This window comes from Hermetia illucens, chromosome 3 (assembly GCF_905115235.1).
Source record: "Hermetia illucens chromosome 3, iHerIll2.2.curated.20191125, whole genome shotgun sequence".
Taxonomy (NCBI): domain Eukaryota; kingdom Metazoa; phylum Arthropoda; class Insecta; order Diptera; family Stratiomyidae; genus Hermetia; species Hermetia illucens.
Window position 1 is genome coordinate 79,001,913 of NC_051851.1, and position 20,170 is coordinate 79,022,082.

At 41.4% G+C, this 20,170-nt stretch overlaps 1 protein-coding gene across 1 annotated transcript in view; it reads left to right on the forward strand.

Annotated features, from left to right (window-relative positions):
* Positions 1-20,170, forward strand: part of LOC119652049 (transmembrane protease serine 11B) — a 157,576-nt gene that overhangs the window by 38,979 nt on the left and 98,427 nt on the right. Inside the window, exon 2 of the mRNA XM_038055985.1 lies at positions 15,287-15,430. Within this exon, the coding sequence (XP_037911913.1) occupies positions 15,287-15,430 (144 nt within the window). The remainder of the gene's footprint in view (positions 1-15,286; positions 15,431-20,170) is intronic.

Below are 20,170 nucleotides of genomic sequence, written 5' to 3' on the forward strand. Positions count from 1 at the left end.
AATACTAGCACTAAGTGCCAAGAATTTAGGCTCCGACGATCCTACCTACTTAAAAACTAAAGGGGGCGCTGGTGGGGGTCGCCGATGGTAAGTTAATGGAAAAATCCGTCGAGAACTCCCGGCAACATCTCTTGGTCCGATTTCACCCCACTCAAAGGATTGAAAGATCGATCCTTCTAGTTAAGTGGAGTCAGTCCACAGTCTGCCTTACAGACAGCCGCATGCAAGGGAGTCGCCTGCTCTTTGCTGTAAAAATAAGCGCGCAGCGAGTCGATTTGGCGATGATATTGTGCCGCCATGTCAACCACGTCCCTACCTCCGATGTCACGAGGCAGGTTCATCCGCTCCACGGCAGACTTTGGATGATGCATTTGGAATTTGGACATAATTGTCCGTATCCACCGCTAGACGTTTTCCAGATCGGTCTTCGTCCACGGCAATATTCCGAATGCATAAGCCAGTGAAGGGATAGCGAATACATTCAACGCGCTTATTTTATTCTTCCCCGAGAGGTGGAATTTCAGTACCAGCTTTACACGTCGCAGGAATTCGGACAGCAGAGCATCCTTCAGATCACCAACTCGAGCATGGGTTCCTTGCAGAATTCCTAGGTACTTGTAGAAGTCTGTCTCGGTCATAGCTTCGATGTGGAGGTCACCAATGCTATGTCCGGCATGTGACTCGTGATGACCTTTGCGGATGGCTTGGATTCGACACTTGTCTAATCCAAACTGCATCCGAATATCACGGCTGAACATGTGCATTATTCGCAACAGACTTCCAAGATGATTTTCAGTACCAGCATACAGCTTGATGTCATCTAAGTACATCAAGTGTGTCAGTTCGCACTTAGCACGTAGGCCATACTTTATTGCAAAACCATACCCTCTAGCATCATTCAGTAGCCATGAAAAGGGATTCAGTGCCATACAAAACCAAAGGGGACTCAATGAATCCCCCTGGAAGATGCCCCTCCGTATACGGATAGGCTCTGAGGTATAAGCACCCTCAGATGTACGCACTGATAAGGTGGTATACCACCCTTCCATGACTGTCGCCAAAAACTTTATTAGTTTCTGATCAATGCGATACAGATGTAGGATATCGATCAGCCAGGTATGCGGAACGCTACCAAAAGCCTTGGTATAATCGATATAGCAACTAAAGAGGTTTGTTTGGCCTCTAGCTGCTTGTCCTACAACTACCGAGTTGATAATGAGTTGCTCTTTGCAACCCCTTGACCCAATTCGGCAGCCCTTCTGCTCCTCGGACAGAATGTTGTTCGTCTCAAGGTGCGCATTGATTCTTCCATTAATAATGGACGTGATGAATTTATAGAGGGTTGGTAAGCAAGTAATCGGCCTTGTGTCTGCGGGCTCCTGCACCGTGTCCTTCTTAAGGATAAGGTAGGTAATCCCCGCAGTGAGGAAGGGTGGAAATTCCTCCGGTCGACTCATGACCTCATTTATACTGCGTGCCAACCGACTGTGTATACTGGTAAATTTTTTATACCAGAAATTCTGCACCCGATACAGACCTGGGCCCCTTTAGTTCTTCGATCTGTTTATGGCTCGTCGAACTTCCTCTTCGGTAACGGTAATACGGCCAGGCGTATTGGCATGGCGGGTGCGGTGATCCGCTCAGTATGCCTAACATGCTGGGCGGGTAACCCCCAAAGTCCACCCCAATATTCTTTCGCTTCCGTCACCGAAACTGCACTGTCTGGACGTTCTGTTGGGATTCGTTAAGAGATCTGAAAAAACTCCGCTGGTTCCTCGCGTATGTTGCATTCTGGACACGTCTGGAATGACTTTCGCCATACCGTCGCAACCGACTGCATATGACAGGAAGTTTCTGCTTTAGTGTGTTCAGAATTTCAACAACGGGTGTCTCACAGGGGATGGCATAGTTCCGGTAAACCCTCTGCACTTTATTTCTCACCCGTCGGCTGGCATTGCCAGTGTTGATCTGAATCAGTTTAGTAGTGTCCTGCCTTAGTGAGTCCCGCCGACGTTCCAAACGAATTTTCCATGGTGGATCTCTTTGGTCACTCAAAGTAATAACACGAAAGCGAATCTTCTGACCGTGCAAACTGATAGCCGCAACTGCACCACAATACACAAGTGATTGTAGTTGCAGCAGCGACATATTAGTACACAGCCGAGATGCAATGTTATCATTGATTTGAGATAGAACTCCCGGAGTTGCTGGAGATGCATAGAGCCTGGGAATACCTGGTCTAAACAAAGGAACCATATCCGGGAATTCTATACACGCTCTTTGGAATTCGTTCCGAACTTCAGCGGAAACCTCAGGACGGTGGAGAAGAGTGCTTCGGTGAGTACTGAACCTGTTGCCTGCAGTGCGGCATGGTGTTGTTGATGTCGCCGCCTCTGCCCCCATCGACTCTCGGTCACCAGTTTCCCTGATGACCTCAACTCGAACACGTTCCCTGATGGTGGCCGGGATTGTGTTGCTGCGAGTAATAAAGCGATACTGGTCTGCGACTCGCTGCACAGCCACGTGCGCGAATTGCGGGGAACGCTCGGAGAGTCTCTGGTGCAACAAGGGCGGTAAAATGTTGTACCCGCCCCCGCCGTTATTTCGTAGTAGGAGCGGATGATGAAGAGGTTCGTTTCCTCAGTCCATTTCATCCGCTGCCTACGCGAACCTTATTATTATTATTTGGTTCAGGCTCCAATATCTTTTCACTGCGTACAGGAAACTCCCATGCAGTGGTCATAAACGAGGCATAAATCTTCTTGTTTTTCGTTTCGTGTTAGTATTCCTGTGGGAAGAATCAGCTTGATTGAGATCTCTTTCCCTAATTTACCAGGGTCCCCGTAAGAAGCGTGGAAATGAGATAAAGCATTGCGTACCGAAGATATGTTGGTGTTAAATTTCTTGCGTACATTGACGCTGACCAAAAATCTGCTGTATCCTATATATCATATGTATGTTTTTCACCGAGGTAATAAGTTTGCTTCATCTTCCAATAGTGCCTTCTTCTGCCATCGACCTGCAGTTTCCCAAGTTCACAGTATTCGGTTTCACATGCCGATATTAGGCCAGCTGTATTTTCATCACCGGATTCGCAATCTTCCGCTTTTTCACGTTAGAGCGGATGAGAAAGTTCACACCGGCATATCCTGTAGTCTGCCCTCCTTGGTGGTTGAAGTTTACTTCTACCGAGCCTGCCTATTCTGTTGTTTGAGCGATTTAGGGAGTACCGCCCTGGATAGGCCGGCTTTCCAGTTTCTTTATTATGGGAGTTGCTGTACTTTGCATTCTAGCTAACTGTATCCTAGGTACAGAGTGGGGGGGGGGGCATTCGAAGCCTGTGGCTTCTTACCACCTACCAGGCAACCTCACCACGACAAAGTGGTGTCCGAGGCAAACTGGTTATATAAAATGATGCAAAAACTTTCATTTTGAAACCTACACTATTCTGCATAGAATTGAAAGTTCTGACATATTTACCCAACAGGCTTAATTGGCTGAAGAAATTAAATTTGGGAAGATTGGCAGCAAGTGTCACTGCCTGAAATGATTGTGGCCATTATTTTGTTGAATATATTCAACCAAAGAGGGACTCATGTGATTCCATCTATATATGTGCATCTGCGTATGTCCTTCTCCAAAGCGCCACATGGAACTTTACTATGTTTCTCAGGGTCCTAGTTTGGTTAATGAAACAAACTTTCATAATATGCTTTTTTATTGCGAAATTAAACGAATCATGCTTTTAAAATATTTCAAATTAAAATGTTAATTATTTGCTGCCAAGAACATATCAAATAACTATTGCACCACAAAATCTGATAATAAATAAGATAACCATGATATATCAAGCTTTGATACATTACGGGCAGCTGAAACTGCGAGACTGGTCACCACCTCAGCACACACGTTTTTTAGTGTTTTCAGGGTCGCAATTACAACATTAAGATATGATAAAATTGGAAACTTCGGGCTATTCCGAGCAATTAAACAAATATAGGCATTGATCTAAGAAATCTTGCATATTTTGGGAAGCAATTCGGCAAAGATGTTGCAACAGAATTCCAAGAAAGCGGATCTTCAAACGTTATTGACATAGTTCCCCGTTTTATGACACCGAAAGAAGTATTAATAAAATAATCTAAGGATTGGTTGCAAAATGTAGAATTATACAAGGCAAATTTAAGTAATTGTTTTATATCTGCAATAAATTCCAATGGCACCTTGCGTGTATCAAATCAACCTCTGGTTACATTATGCTCGGACATAAAATTCGTACTTCAATTAAAAATCAACATTTTGTTGAATTTCACGCCTAATAATTTCCAAAATGTGTGTGCCATTAATAACCATTTACGTCCACAGCATTTATGAATTATTAATTTCAAAGATTTCAAACTGTTTAGTTGTTTGATTCAGGTATTGAAGACATGACTCAATGCTCGCTTGCTTTTTTCTTCAACTTTTGGGATGTTAATGTGAAGAGGAAGCATCTAGAGATGAAATCCATGCACTGACGTAATAAAATAATTTAAAACTTAAAACACTTTTCGTCCATTATTCTTTCGGAACTCGCCAAAATTTAGAATTCATGGTGCCGCGCGTGTACTTCTTTCATAATCGCTTTCAAATTGTATAAATGCGGAGTCTTTTATAATTTGCTCAATTTTCGAACACGGCGTAAAATTAAAACATCGATTAGACACACTGCTCCTGCTGCTTACTAAGTAGAGTTGAATTAAATATTATATAAAATGCAAAAAAAAAAGAAAATTAAAATAACGTGTTCAAAATAGCTCTGAAGGTTGCCGAATTTTGACCAGAACAAAATTTTGTGCTCTCATTGTGTATCTCCACATGCTCGTTTTCCCAAAAGCTAGTCAGCAAAAAACATGGTAAAATTACAATCGCGTTGCAAAATTAATTTCCAAGGTGCGTGTGTGTTTCATTTGCGTAAAAACTATGGTACGAAGTCGTGATGACTTTTGATGTTTATCCAGTTTTGAAGGTGTGTCGGTTTATTGCAACACTTACCCCCAGGCATTGGAGTGCCTTTGATTAATTGGTTAAGAATGAGGATTATCGCTCATTATCGCTACCGTTACGGATGGGAGTATTCAATGAATCGATGGGTTAATCTTTTATAGTTGCGACTATCTAGATACATACATATATGCATATCTGGAAAATTATGGAGGCTAGAGACGTGACCATCTCAATTTGGTATTTATGTAAATTTATGCCGAATCCTCTATTATGAAAGGCATTTGCATTTTCAACCTTGTTCCCACTGTGTAGAGTACATGAAAAATGGAAGATACATTCGAAGCCTCAAGATGATTTTTTTCGGTCGGTTTTGAATAATGATTTTCAATATGGTGTTAACTGGTTTGCAATCTGCTATTTGGTTTACAGCACAAAAAGTTGAATATTTACTATTAAATTTGAAAATACGCTAATCGATTAAGGGAACGATTCTGTTTTAATAAAGATATCAAAAGAAGCAAAAATAAGTATATTTTTGCTATAGAAGAAGTACACTAAACGGTCAAGGGAGCTCTCGCTATCTCATTTGATTCTGTGGGTCCAACGCCTTTTTCTGACTCGTCCCTCTTCTGTTGCAATTCCGCGATAGTTTTACCTCTTACGCAGGAGATTCTCCGTTGAGATACGCTCAGTCATAAAGTCGTTCTCCTTCTTTCGCCAGAATCTCAATGGGGATCATTCCTGCCATCAAGCAATCTGCTTCATCGGATATTGTTATGTAAGAACAACATGTTCGGAGTGAACTTACGCGATATGTAGCTCCAATATTTCCTGCCACAGCAGTAGGGAGGTTTCGCGTCAGTACATTATACATAATAATCCACAAGAGCGGGCCTTGGACGGACCCTTGTGGAACTCCATATGTCGTTTGATATAATTTCATTCCTTCATCTGATTCGCAGCACAGAAGCCTATCGATTAGGAAGTCGACAAAGATCATTATCAACGGCGCAACAACCGGTATCCAGTCTAGGCCTGCCTTAATAAGGAACTCCAGACATCCCGGTTTTGCGCCGAGGTCCACCAATTCGATATCCCTAAAAGCTGTCTGGCGTCCTGACCTACGCCATCGCTCCATCTCAGGCAGGGCCTGCCCCGTCTTCTTTTTCTACCATAGATATTGCCCTTATAGACTTTCCGGGTGGGATCATCCTCATCCATACGAATTAAGTGACCCGCCCACCGTAACCTATTGAGTCGGATTTTATCCACAACCTAATGGTCATGGTATCGCTCATAGATTTCGTCGTTATGTAGGCTACGGAATCGTCCATCCTCATGTTGGGGGCCAAAAAATCTCCGCAGGATTCTTCTCTCGATCGCGGCCAAGAGTTCGCAATTCTTTTTGCTAAGAACCCAAGTTTCCGAGGAAGGCACGACGACTGGCAAGATCATTACCTCGTATAGTAAGAGCTTTGACCCTATGATGAGCCGTTTCGAGCAGAACAGTTTTTGCAAGCAGAAATAGGCTCTGTTGGCTGCAAAAAACCGTGGACGGATTTCATCATCGTAGCTGTTATCGGTTGTGATTTTCGACCCTAGATAGGAGAAATTATCATGGGTCCCAAATTTGTAGTCTTCTATCTTTATTCTTCCCGTTTTACCAGTGCGGTTTGATGTTGTTGGTTGGTTTTCGGTGTTTCATTGATGTGTAGCCCAAGATCTCGCGCCGCCTGCTCGATATGGATGAAGGCAGTTTGTACGTCTCGAGTCGTTCTTCCCATGATGTCAATATTGTCAGCATAGACCAGAAGTTGGGTGGACATAAAGAGGATCGTAAATCTTGCATTTACCTCAGCATCACGGATCACTTTCTCGAGGGCCAGGTTAAAGAGGACGCATGATAGGGCATCCCCTTGTCTAGACCGTTGTTGATGTCGAATGGTCTTGAGAGTGATCCTGCCTCTTTTATCTGGCCTCGCACATTGGTCAGGGTTGGCCTAGTCAGTCTTATCAATTTCGTCGGGATACCGAATTCTCTCATGGCCGTGTACAGTTTTACCTTGACTTTCTATCATAGGCGGTTTTAAAGTCGATGAATAGATGGTGCAACTGTTGTACATATTCCAACAGTTTTTCTATCGCTTGCCGCACAGAGAAAATCTAATCTGTTGCTGATTTGCCTGCACTGAATTCTCTTTGTTATCGGTCAATGATATTCTGGGGGAATGTGGCTATCCGGCCTAGCAAGATAGAGGAGAATATCTTATAGATGGTACTCAGCAACGTGGTACCTCTATAATTGCTGCACTGTGTGAAATCTCCCTTTTTATATATGAGACAGATAATGCCTGTGAGTCATTGATCCGCTGTCCCATACCTTGAGCACAAGTTGATAATTCGGCTGTAATTCCATCGGTTCCTGGCGACTTATGATTTTTAAGCCGATGAATTGAACGGACTGTTTCTCCTATACTAGGTGGTGGCAGTATTTGTCCGTCGTCTTCAGCTGACGGGATTTCCAACTCGCCGATGTTCTGGTTGTTCAGTAGTTCATCAAAGTACTCAACCCATCGCTCCAACACGCCCATTCTGTCGGAAATTTCCCTCTTTGTCTCTGCAGGATGAGCATCGAGGTGCATAAGGCTTCATCCTGGTGGTATGTTGGTAAAACTTCCGCGCCTGGTGCGGTTGCTTCCTGTACTTTTCCAGTTCACAGACTTGCTGGTTCTCCCAGGCTTCCTTTTTCCGTCTGTGAAGTCGCTTCTCCCCTCGACGGAGTTCGTGATAAGTCTCTGCGCGTGCCCGCGTTCTTTGAGAATGCAACATTATTCGGTATGCGGATTTCTTCCGTTCCATTGCTAGCTTACATTCATCGTCAAACTAGCCGTTCCGAATCCTTTTGCGATTGGGGCTAAGTATCTTTGTGGCCGTATCAATGATAACGTTCTTCAGGTGGTTATGAAGATCATTTGTTGATGCTTCATCTCCAGGACCTCTGTTGACTGCAGTTATTGCGGCATCCATTTCCCTCTTATAGGTGTCGCGGAGGGCTGGTTGTGAATGGCTTCAGTATTCACTCTCCCCTGACCGTCAGAGGGGATTATAGGTGGTGTTGTTATTCGAACTCGGAGCACCATGCCAACGAGATAGTGATCCGAGTCTATATTGGTCCTCCTATATGTTCTGACATTCATCAGGGCAGGTGGCGGCGTTCGATCACTTCCAACAACCATTTCGTGTGACCCTGCTAATTGAATAATCCGCAGTCCGTTATCGTTTGTTTTTTCGTGTAAACTATGGGAGTCAACGTGTCGCCTGAATACGGGCTCCTTCCCTACTTGGCTGTCAAAGTCCCCAAGTATGATTTTGATATCATATCTGGGACAGGCTTCGAGGGTTCGTTCTACTGCCTCGTAGAAGGCATCCTTCTCCGACTCCGTAGTTTCCTCTGTAGGGGCGTGAGCGTTAATGAGTCTTATATTTCTAAATATGCCTCGCAAACGAAGGGTCCATAGTCTTTCGCTTATGTTTTGAAAGCCGATAACAGCAAGTTTCATTTTTTGGCTGACTAAGAAACCTGGTCCGAACACATGGTTTACTGGATGCCACTATAATATATGGTGCAGCGGCTCTTCTCCAGGAAACCAGTCCCTGTCCATCGCATCTCTTGCAACGCTGTTACATCGGCCTTATTTTGGGATAGGGTATCGGCTAGCTGCTCAGAAGCATTCGGTCTGTACAAGGAGCGCACATTTCATGAGAAAATGCGCAAATCGTTAATCCGTTGTCGCTGCCGGGTTCATCGTTGTAAAATCCATCCTGTCCGAGGATCCTTTCCTGGTTTCGTAACATCGGCTTTCCGTGTAGGATTGTCAGCCCTACCCAGCCCCCAACCTGGAGGACCAGTTGGTACATTTTGCCCCGTTTTTAGGCGCGGGAGACTCACCTTCATCCTCTTCCGTCTGCAGTTTTTCATAAAGAAACTGCCAGCGATCACCACGTGGAGGTGGAGATAGGGTTTGGTAGTAGAGCCATTGGTGTTGGTTCATCAGTCGGGAATTTTTACCCCGTCCTGAGGTTTAATGCTCCATTGTGGGTACCAATGCAAGTTTCGCCCTGGGACTTATGCTACCCTTTAACCGCCGTCAACGATACGTACCAGATATGTCGGCCCGCCTAAGTTGATTAGGGACTCAAGTATGCTGCTCCATCTCGTGGAACTGAAAACGTTCTTCACATTGAGTGTGATCACTGCCTAGCATTTGTCCTCATCAAGTGTGGTCTTAGCCGTGTTAGCCACCAGGATAACTGCACCCGTCGTAGATCTCCCCTTTCGAAAACCGAACTGATTCTCAGAGAGACCACGTTCCTCTTCGGTAATTGGAAGTAATTTTTTACAGATTAGTCCTTCAACTAATTTGCCAGTTTCATTTAGAAGGCGTATAGGTCTGTTATGTGTTGTCCGGATAGCTGAGTGGTTAGAGCGCAAAGCTGTCGTACGGAAGGTCGCGGTTCAAATCTCGCTGGTGGCAATGGGATTTGTATCGTGATTTGACGTTGGACACCAGTCGACTCAGCTGTGAATGAGTACCTGAGTCAAATCAGGGTAATAATCTCGGACGAGCGCAATGCTGACCACATTGCCTCCTAGTGTACCGTTACGGTCTTGAATGAAGTGCTCTAACACATTTCAAGGCCCTGATCCAACATGGATTGTTGCGCCAATGATTATTATTATTATTATAGGTCTGTATGATGAAGGTTAACCTAGTGGTTTGTCGGGCTTGGGTATGAGAATCAATCTCTTTTTTTTCCACTTGTAGAAAATGTACGTTCCTTACGACATGCGGTGAATACCTCGGCAAACATATTTGGCCAGGAGGATTATTTTCAGCTATTTTTTTGCAGCTTCCAGCTCGTCGTAACTTTTTGCCAATCTGGGAAGCCTCATCATTTGCATTTCCTTCTAGCGTTTTGTTTTACAATATCTCTTTGAAAGTTTCCTCGTCAAATCTGTAGGCTGCCCATTTTACGGCTTTCTTTCGGAACCACTTTATTTTAATAAGTTGCTTGATTTCAAAAATGATGGCCTGATGGTCGCTGTTTATGTAACTTTCACTAATGTGCCACTGGAGATCCTTCGCTAAAGTTTCACTAACAAATATGACATTTACCATCGACCCCATTTCCCGTCTTCGAAAAGTTTTGACGCATCCGGTATTTGCTGGAACACGATTCAGATTGGAAAAAGTTTCAAGTAATACACGCTTCCTTGCCTTCGTTTCTCCGCTGCCCCATTCTTCCGCCCATGCCTTAAAATCACTAGCTACGATTTTAGGGTTATGGTCTCTTGCATCCCTCGTTAGCCTCTACACTATTGATTGGAACTCCTCCCTTCGTCTGTCCATCTATCTGTCATACCCGATTTGTTCGGAAACGGCTGAACCGATTGTTACGAAATTTGGTGGGAACGTGTGGTCTCTGCTTCCCTTTACATGCAACGAGCGTCATCATTTTGTGTTGGAATTAAGGGAGGCTACTCATATATGCGTCATGTTGTAGGGTATTAAATGAAAGGACTTGATAGTACTGAAACTGATCTTATTTTTGATATTGGGTGAAATATAGGGGAGTGAAGATTCAAAATATGTGCCCCGAAAAGTGAAACAAGTATCATTCTCAGAGTCTATCCAATTGAAAAATCTGAATTGCTATGATTGAGGTAGTGTCGGATGAGTTGCCTCTGCTCTAACGAAACCGCAAGCCATTTATTTTTGAAGGGTTTTACGGTTTTCTTACAAAAAGTAATAAATAAATAATGAATAAACCAAATAAACCACATCTACCCCAGTCGCACTTCTTTCTTAACTGTCAACTTGAGTGGTTACTATTAAAGTGCTATTTGAAGTATAAATCTCATCCTGGGCGTGTTTAGAGGAAACTGTTGTGAACAAATGTCATGCTGCATAATCGTTGTTGAGCCAGCACTTAGTTTTCCGTTTTGAGGTATGAAAATGTTGGCGATTACATTTATGAAAATGGATGATTTACAAGCCTATGTTAAGTCCAACTAATCGAATTGAATGATATAAACATAAGAAAAATTAATTTTATTCACAACATATGTATCATATATGCATTCAAAAAAGTTTGATCAACTTTTTCCAAGCGCTGTAATAGGTAAACGTAGAAATTGACGATAGAAATTGGAGAATTATTCAAAACGAATGTTAATGCCATGCCAGGAATGCGGATCTGTCTAGTGTATGTAAACACATGTCCACTGGTATGTCTATAGACCTCGTGAGGTATGAGGAGCCTGGCACGATCAACAAGCGTCAATCCCTAGTTTTGACCTATGACTCTGTCCTAGTATTTGATTAAAATGAAATTTTGGGTCATTCTAATACGAATTCTGATTTGAATCTGGGGTACGAAATTGAAATGCCAATATTTTACGGAATTGATTTCACATCTTCAAGTGATAATCGTCTACACGATACTCACGACTTTCTAGTGGAGGAAGACCCTATCCGCTGACAATCAAAAATCGATTACGAATAGCTTGTCTTGAAAACTAGCCTTCAGAAAGTAGCTCAAGGTACTCTCTATATATGATAGTACTACTACCTAGTAGCTGACATTTTAGAGGTTTTATGTAAAATAAAACATTTTTAAAATGGGTTTTCTCTCTATTTGTCTGCTTTTTTGGGGACGGGGAAATAGTCTTCAAAAGACGCTGGCTTGCAACCCCCAATCTGTGGGATTTTTACCTTCTAAATTGGTCCCCAAATCCCTTCGGCTTATTCCGTGTATATCACTGGGCAGAATCACTGTTCCTTGGTATCCTTTCCTCTATATGTGGTCCTGTTTCCAGAGTTTCTCCTGGTCTCCTTTTAGAGTTTCTTCTAGGTTCCTCTTTTTAAGGTTTTGTGTAAACACAAAACCTTATTAAAATCGGTTTACTGTCTGTCTGTCTGTCCGTCTGTCTGCCTGTCTTTTTTTTTCACCATTGGAAGGTGGAAAGGTTCAAAACCTACTGCTGGCTCCTGCCAAACAGTTATGTGAGACTTCTACACACTAAAACCACCTCCTTCTTCTTCCACTCTCCCCACGGGACTGCTATAAGCATTGCATCGTGGGGCTGGATCAGTTCTTAACTGCGGCGCATTATTGTTCGCTCCCTTTCTTGCTTTTTTTGCAGTTCTTCATGCCTTAGCTGTTCATGAATCATTTTCAGTCTGTCTGTTTGTCTGTCTGTCTGTCCGTCCGTCACACGAATTTTTCTCGGAGACGGTCATAGCGATTGACACCAAATTTGGTAGAAAGGTGGGAACTGTGAACACTCACGCATATAGTGAGTTACATCCTTTTACAACGAATTTAAGGGGGGCTCCCCATACATGCAAAAGGGGGGTATACATTTTTTTTTCATTAAATATAGTCATGTGGGGTATCAAATTAAACGTCTCAGTTAGTACTTTTCAAAGCCGGTCTTAGTTTTGACTTTTGTTGAAAAGGTGGGGAGTGCGAGCGGTTGAAAGTGATCATTTTTTTAACGAATCCATTCTCAGGAACTACCCAACCGAAAAATCTGAAAAAAATCAGGGGGCTGCTACTATATGGTGCCTAGGCTCCAAAATACCCTCCATACCGATACCTGTTCAAATAAAGTAAATAATAGTATATTACTATAATTTTTAGTAATTTACAGGAAAACCCCCCTTAAGTTCACTCTAGAATCACAAATCACACAGCAGTGTAGGCTATAGTATAGAGCATGATCCTGCCAAATTTGGTGAAAATCGCAATATTACTTACAAAGTTATACTAGGTCAAAACTGTCGCTCCTCTGCAAATTCAAGACTATGAATGTCAATATTACTTGAAGGTGGATATTTTCATATAATATATGGATATTTTACATGCTACATGCTAATGGGACAAATGCACACTCAAATCTCTTTATAAAAGAAGTACATAAAACCTTTCATACCTGAAGCGTCTAGCTTCCGGTTGCCCGACTTGTTTTCTATGATTCTTGGATAGTCGTTTCCATCACAGTGTAGGTTAGCGCTATTCAATTCAACTTGTATACGTAGTGGCAATATTCTCCATCCCCTGTCGAAAACTGAATGAGATTATACCACTCCTTGATAATGAGGATCAGTTGTTTGTCCACCGACCCTTTTCCGAGCGTCCCCACTGATGTTCCCATCTATTTCTAAACGCCTTCCTTTCTGTGTTTTTCATTTGCAATGTAGGAGAGATGGACTTCTCATTGTATATATTCGTCATCTTATCGAAGGGTTCTAGTCCGTGCAGAGAGGTCCCGGCTCCCTTTCTGGCCAGTTCGCCCATTGCCTCATTACCATCCAACTCAACCCAGAATACCCAGATCTTATTGTGCGAGCCGAGTGTGTTCAGTTTCTCAAGGCATTCCCATACCAGTTTGGAGTTCACCTGGTTTGGCCTAAGTGTCCAGATCACCGCTTGGCCGTTGGTCGAAGTCCTACTTACTCTTGATGTTTTGTCGCAACCACACTGTACTTGCTGCTTATAGTTGAGCTTCACGTCTATTATTACTGCCAAGTATTTGATGGCTGGCTTGGAAGTGATTATACGATTTCAAATTTTACTACGGGCATATTTTCCTTTATGGCGTTTAATGATGACAGCCGGTTTAGTGTTTTTCTCCGAGTGTCTGTCCAGGGCTCCAAAGCCCTAAACAACACTGACTGCTTCGCATGGTTACAACTCATTATTTTCTAGATGATTTGAAGTAACAACCAGTACTACAACGTCGGCGTAACAAACAACCATCCACAAACCACAGACTTGGTGGTTAATATTGCGCTCGCCCGAGATTAATACCCTACTTGCTCCTCTTAGCTGACGTCGGAAACGATTTCAATGCACAGGAATCCATGTCATTACTTAGCATAGATCCACTTACTGGTAAGTGAAAGATGATCGACATTTGACGGTATCATTAAGTTCCTAAAAGGGCGCACAGTCACAGTCAGGCCCCTTGAATGTTCCGAGTTGCATCCTCTGTCTTGGAAACTAAAGATTGGAAAGTATACTCACAGGACTTCCCACTCTAATCAGTAACGTGGTTTTCATTTAGCGGATATTTCCTTAGCGTCTTCTCACCAATGTGATGTTCAGCCCCTTTAGACTTTTAAGAATGAATGGTGTAAAGCTAATTTGTTTGAAGTTATATGCCCTTGAATAGTTAACCTTTTCAGGCTTTGATATGTATACTACCTTGACCTTCTGCGAAAAGATGGGTGCGTAGCCCAGAGCAAGACTTTAGGAGTCGCTGTAAGCGCTACATACCTTCTTTTAGCAGCCCGGTATAAATACCTCCTACGGCATCGATATTTTCCTGCCCCAGACCTATTATAGGTGCGACCTTTGGGATTCCCAACTTCCTCGGCATTCTCAGACCTTAACAAGTAGAAAATCCGACCAAAATTTTGCAGCTTAAGGCTTCCTCTTTGTTTTACACACAATTCGCCACAGATGACCAACATGCTATCCCAATCCCTAATTTTTTTTATTTATTTGCAAACGTGTATTGGAAAACTCCCGGCATTGTCAAACCGAGCACCATCAACCAAGTGGTTTTTCGATACAGAATACAAGACAATAAATCGAAATAACAGGAAGCAAAAGAATTCAGTCTTCCTAATTTGGAATCCGGAAGTAAAGTGCGATTGAAATATTGTGGACGGAATGGCACAGAGTAGATCAACTGTCTCCATATTCCGTCAAGGTTTCATCTCTCCTTTTGTTTCACTCCGATGAGAAAGAAAGAATATTAAATTCTTTAAACAATCGAATGAAGAGATTACCATTTGACAGAAAGTGAAGCAAGGACTCTCCTCGTTGTTCGGAAGATAATACTACAGCATATAAGCAGCAGAGACTTCACCTACGAGACGCTAAACCCCTAGACCTTTTCGACAATTCAGACCCTCACATGTCATTTTTTATAACTTCAAGTGTCCTTGCACCGCTGCGCGGGGGGGGGGGGGCACGGGGTTCACAGGTTATTACATACTTTCCTTTTCTTGAAAAATGTTCGTGTTAATTCCCCCAAAGGGCACTGTAATGATCAATTATCAAGGATGTACGCTAGCTCTGAAAAAACATTTAGCAACTTCAAAGGTAAGGGGAAATTTGGATGAATAAGCCAGATACTGCTAGCATAAACGTAAACAATGAGATAAATACAAATTTATATTTCCTCCATTTATTTTACGAAATTTTAATTTCTCCCCATTTCTAGGGGGACGTGCATTTGAAATTGGACCTTCAAATCAGAATTACACCGACAAATTACAAACACTTCGAATGCAACTATCCATAATTAATATTAAACAATTCGAAAGATTAATTGATGGAGTTTGCGTGCCGTCGTGTTTTATCGCTGGTAAGTTTTCATGTTTCGTGCCGTGGCGAAATCAATGATTGGGTACCATTTATTAAAATTTCGCTTATAGCATGTGAAATCATTTGTACCACTTGCTTTTATCATTCAATATTAACTTCATTTGACTGCATTTATTTTTTTGGACGAAACATTGAAAACTTACCATTTTAAGCGTAAACACTTAACCATTTGTTTTGTGGAATATAATGGAATGTAATATGCGATTAGCGGTTTAATGGAAGTCATTATAAAATGTTGCTGGATTAATTTGTTGCATCAGAGCTAACACTATCAGAAGAGGTTCATAGGTCAAAAGCAGGGGAAATACTTTTCGAAGGCAGTTGAAATTTTGATGTTTTTGGATTTCACTTATTACATTGAAATATATTAGGAAATAAGGGACGAATGTGGTTGAGAGTATTTGGTGATAGTAGCTAGCCTTGCTTTAACAACGTTGAACTACATGAGTGTATATGCAAAAATGAACGCTTTCCAATATTTTTTTTCTTTGTGGTTAATATGATTAACTGCCGATATACTGACAACAATAAAAAGTACAATTTCAGTTCCACACTGAAAGAGAGAAGTGAGTTCTAACCTTTTGCTTGGATTTTAGCGAAAAAGAGGGCTAATAGTGCCGACTATCTTACCTATGAGTTGAAGTTACATACGAAAGCGTTTTAGAGGAAGACTCCTCGAGTAAATCAGTTAACAACCTCCTACTCTTATTAAACAAGTTGGAAATTGGAGGCTGGGCGCTTCAGGTATGACAGGTGGTGATTTTTTATATAAGAATACCATATTTGGCTACACGATGATTCCACCTACCCTAATGCGACGTGGTACTCACATTTTATTACTTAGTGAGTTTCTATTTGATGCGAAAGGAGCAACTTTGACTTACTATAACTTTGTTAGTAATTGTAGGATTTTTATAAGACTTGCCAGTATTAAAACCTATCCTACTGCATTTTATGGTTCTGGGATGAACTTGAGGGAGATTCGCAGTAAATTTTCAAGATATGAAAATATGGTATTATTATATTTGTTTTAGCAGATATTGTAACGTGAGTATTTTGAAGCCTAGATACCATGCTCACGGACAACCATATTTTTTTCAATTTTTTTGGTTTAGTAGCTTCTGAGAATACATTCTCCAAATAATTGCCAGTTTTCGGACCTTCGCACCCAGTGTCAAAGCTAATATCTGCTTCGAAAAGTACTAATCGATACCTTTCATTTAATACCCCACATGACTATATTTAATGAAAAAAATGTTGCACCTCTTTTAAGTATATGGGGGCATTTAAATATAAGTTAAGTATATGGAGACATACCACCTCCTTTAAGTTTAAGGGGGTCATCCCGTGTGAAGGCCGTTTTTTTTGGATTTTTTTAGAAATTTTTGGCGAAGAACTGGATAAAGATACAAATACAAATTTTTCACCATATATAAATTAATATCTTGAGTGTGCGTAGTAATTTTTTCAGCCCGATCGCATAGTTCGTTACTGAAATACAGAGCAATTTATAAACCCATCTCCAAAAAAAGCTGTTTTTCTGCTGCCACACTAGAGGGCGCTACGATCATCTTAAAGAAAAAGAGTAAATGGCATTCTAACGTAGTTAAGTCTACAGTCTGTAAACTAGGATTATTAAAAAATATCAAAAGGTAAATTTTTGATGTCGTGTTAAATTTTTTTTTCTGATTTTTGGTGTTTCCTTAAGTCTTCTTTAATGAATAAAAAAAACTACTGAAAGAATCGCAATTATCCTAGTTTGCGGATCGTAGAAATATGTTCTAAATAAGTCCTGAAAATTTCAAAGAATTCCTTTATATAGATTTTGGGCTATGGTGGCAGCCGATTTTCAACATGCGGTTTTAAGAAAAACGCATTTAGAAAGTAGAATGCGATTTTTAGCCATAAAACCTTAACTGACTATTAATCTGCTGTACCTAATCCATAAACCTTAGGTTTCTTCAAGAAACGCATGTACAGCCTTGGCTTCAATTCTTGTCCTTTTAGAGAAGTCATTCGAAGGTCATTCGGACCAATAAATACTAGCTTTATTACGGCAATCGACATAAATCTGGCATGTAACTTATCACGTGTTCAACACTATAATTTCCAAATTAGTCCGAATATCAAAAAATCACTTTACCTATATATTCTACACTATATCTAGATACAATTCATGCCAAAAAAAAAAATTCGATTCCGCGGATCCGACACACGAGATGACCCCTTTAACGCACAGCAATATAATTCACCACGTGCGTGGGGTTCACAGTTGCCACCCTCCAACCAAATTTCGTGTCAATCGGTACAGCCGTTTTTGACAAAAATGCGTGCATGTATATTTTAACAAGACTTCGTTTTCAACAAAACTTTAACAAGCACTCTCTGGATGTAACGGTGGTGAGTTTAATGAGTCTACTAAAAATAAAGAAGATAGGCCATGATTTGGAGTTATATCATTTACCATTTCGCAGCCTGAAAAATTCTGCTTCTATTTTCTACTTAATTTCCACCCAATATTCACTGCAGGCATCACTGACTTCTAAATGTTGAGAGCTTACAAGTAGTGTAATTGCAGTTTGAGGAAAATGAAACTTACTTTTGGATTGGCCCGTCAATGGCAATCATACAGTGCATACCTGAATGGGGTGTCAAATACTGGAATTCAACAACTTTATCCTTTGAATACAAGATATGATGTCGATCTATACTCGACTTCACCAAACTCCGGTGGTATGAATTTCCAACAAGTATTCTCTCCTGGTTAAGAGCTTAACTAAAAGTAGAGTAAATCATATCTTCTCAATGGTTGCATCTTGTCTCCCTTTTTCCCTTCATCGGGAGTATACCAAAGGTCCATCCTCGGTCCATGTCCATGTTCATTTTCCGCGAATGATCTTTCTTTCTCATTTACCTATGTTACCCATTTATAAGCAGATAATGTAAAATGATTTTCTGTTGTCGATTCACCCACTCATCATTGGATCCTTCAGTCAAACCTTGACACATTATCTCGGTTGTGCGTTCGTGACAAGTTGACCTTTAATGTGAAAAAATGCTACTTTTTATGCTATTTACTAAGAACCTCTCCCTCGACACCCGTTTATTATCTTGATGGTCAGTCCTTAACCGACCTAGGTGTAACCTTTAACAGCAAACTCCGATTTAATTGTCATTGTACTTATCTTCGTCCATCCTTCCATTTTTCAGTTGCGTAATGTGGTCCTTTTACCATAATTCTAATTGCTATGGAATTGAATCTGTGCGAAGGAGATGTATTCAATTGCTAACCTTAAAAAAGAAAGTTCCATACTGGACATATCCTGATTTCTGATTGTTCCTTAACCTGACATCTCTACAATTCCGAATATTCTTGGCTGACGCTGTGTCCTTTTCAAACTTTGCAATGACTTGATGATATGAGGTGATTGTTACTGTTTCCAGCGTGTTCCTCTACCTTCATCCAACACCTTGTATTTTTTTTCTGCTTTTATATATATTTATATACAATAAGTAATTGGAGTATTCTCCAGTTTTTATTGATCAAATAATTAATAAATAAATCTGTAGCTTTGACGTTTTTCACCATTAGTTGCTCTGCAGGCTATTACCCACTAGCCACCAAATGTATATTAGTTTGGCTCAGGCTTAGAAGAGAAAAATTTTTGTATGGTAGTTATAGTTATGCTGAAAACTGATGAAGAACCTGAAAATTTTAATGAACCACCCTATTATCCGGCGTTATTCCTGTCCGTATATGCCATTACAGCAAACCACAAATGAGATCTACATATATGCAATATTCGTTAAATGCAGTATAGCGCGTCTACCAAACAATGAGCGTCGTTGCTGGTTCGATGAAATGCGTTTCATGTCTCTTCAACTGCTCTACTACTGTTCTGGAGTGACCGAGTCGTCTGCGACTCTGTGATAATGGATCCCATTGCGTGGCATAACCAGCAATGTAGTTGTCGGAGTTGTCGTTTCTCAAAGTGTGCCCTATAGGTGCCACTTTGACCCTCTAATTAACACATGCAATGCAACCGGTGACATTTTGAATCATCATATATAGCTCTGATAATAACTATTAACTTCGCTGGAATACCCGTCATCCCTAGAACATTTCAGATACACTCTCATGGTACGCTGTCGACAGTTTTCTCTAAATAGATGAAGAGCAGGTGAACCGGAGAACTGAATCCCACACACTATGTCAAAATGAAGGTTGTTAACGTGATGAAAGCAGAAGGATTCTAGAAAGCAGCTTGCACTCCACCAATCAAGCTTTTGAGGTGTTCCCGGATAGTTTTTCATGCTCCCCGGCGATCTTTTTCAGAATCTTAACTTTCATTATTAACGGACAGTTGCTCGTATAATGTGCCACTAATGACGAGCCGGTGCAAGCTGTAGAAAGCGCAAACCTTTCACTATTGGAGTTACTGTTCCACATAGCATGTTTCCTCAGCACATGTCCGAGCAAAATGTTTTACGCTTACTTCCGGGAGACTTTCTAGAATACAGCAGCGCAGTGCCACAAGAGGGAGAGGAGTGCTCCAGCGAGTCCCACATCTCACTTCGCTTAACCTTTGAATGTCCAGCCTGTATCGCTGAAATTCTCGCTAAAGGCGGAGGAAGCAAGCATTCTTTGGAGCTTCGATACCGCTTGACAAACGATTAGTCCGATTTCGAGGCGTAGCAACATACGGAATTGCGAGATTTG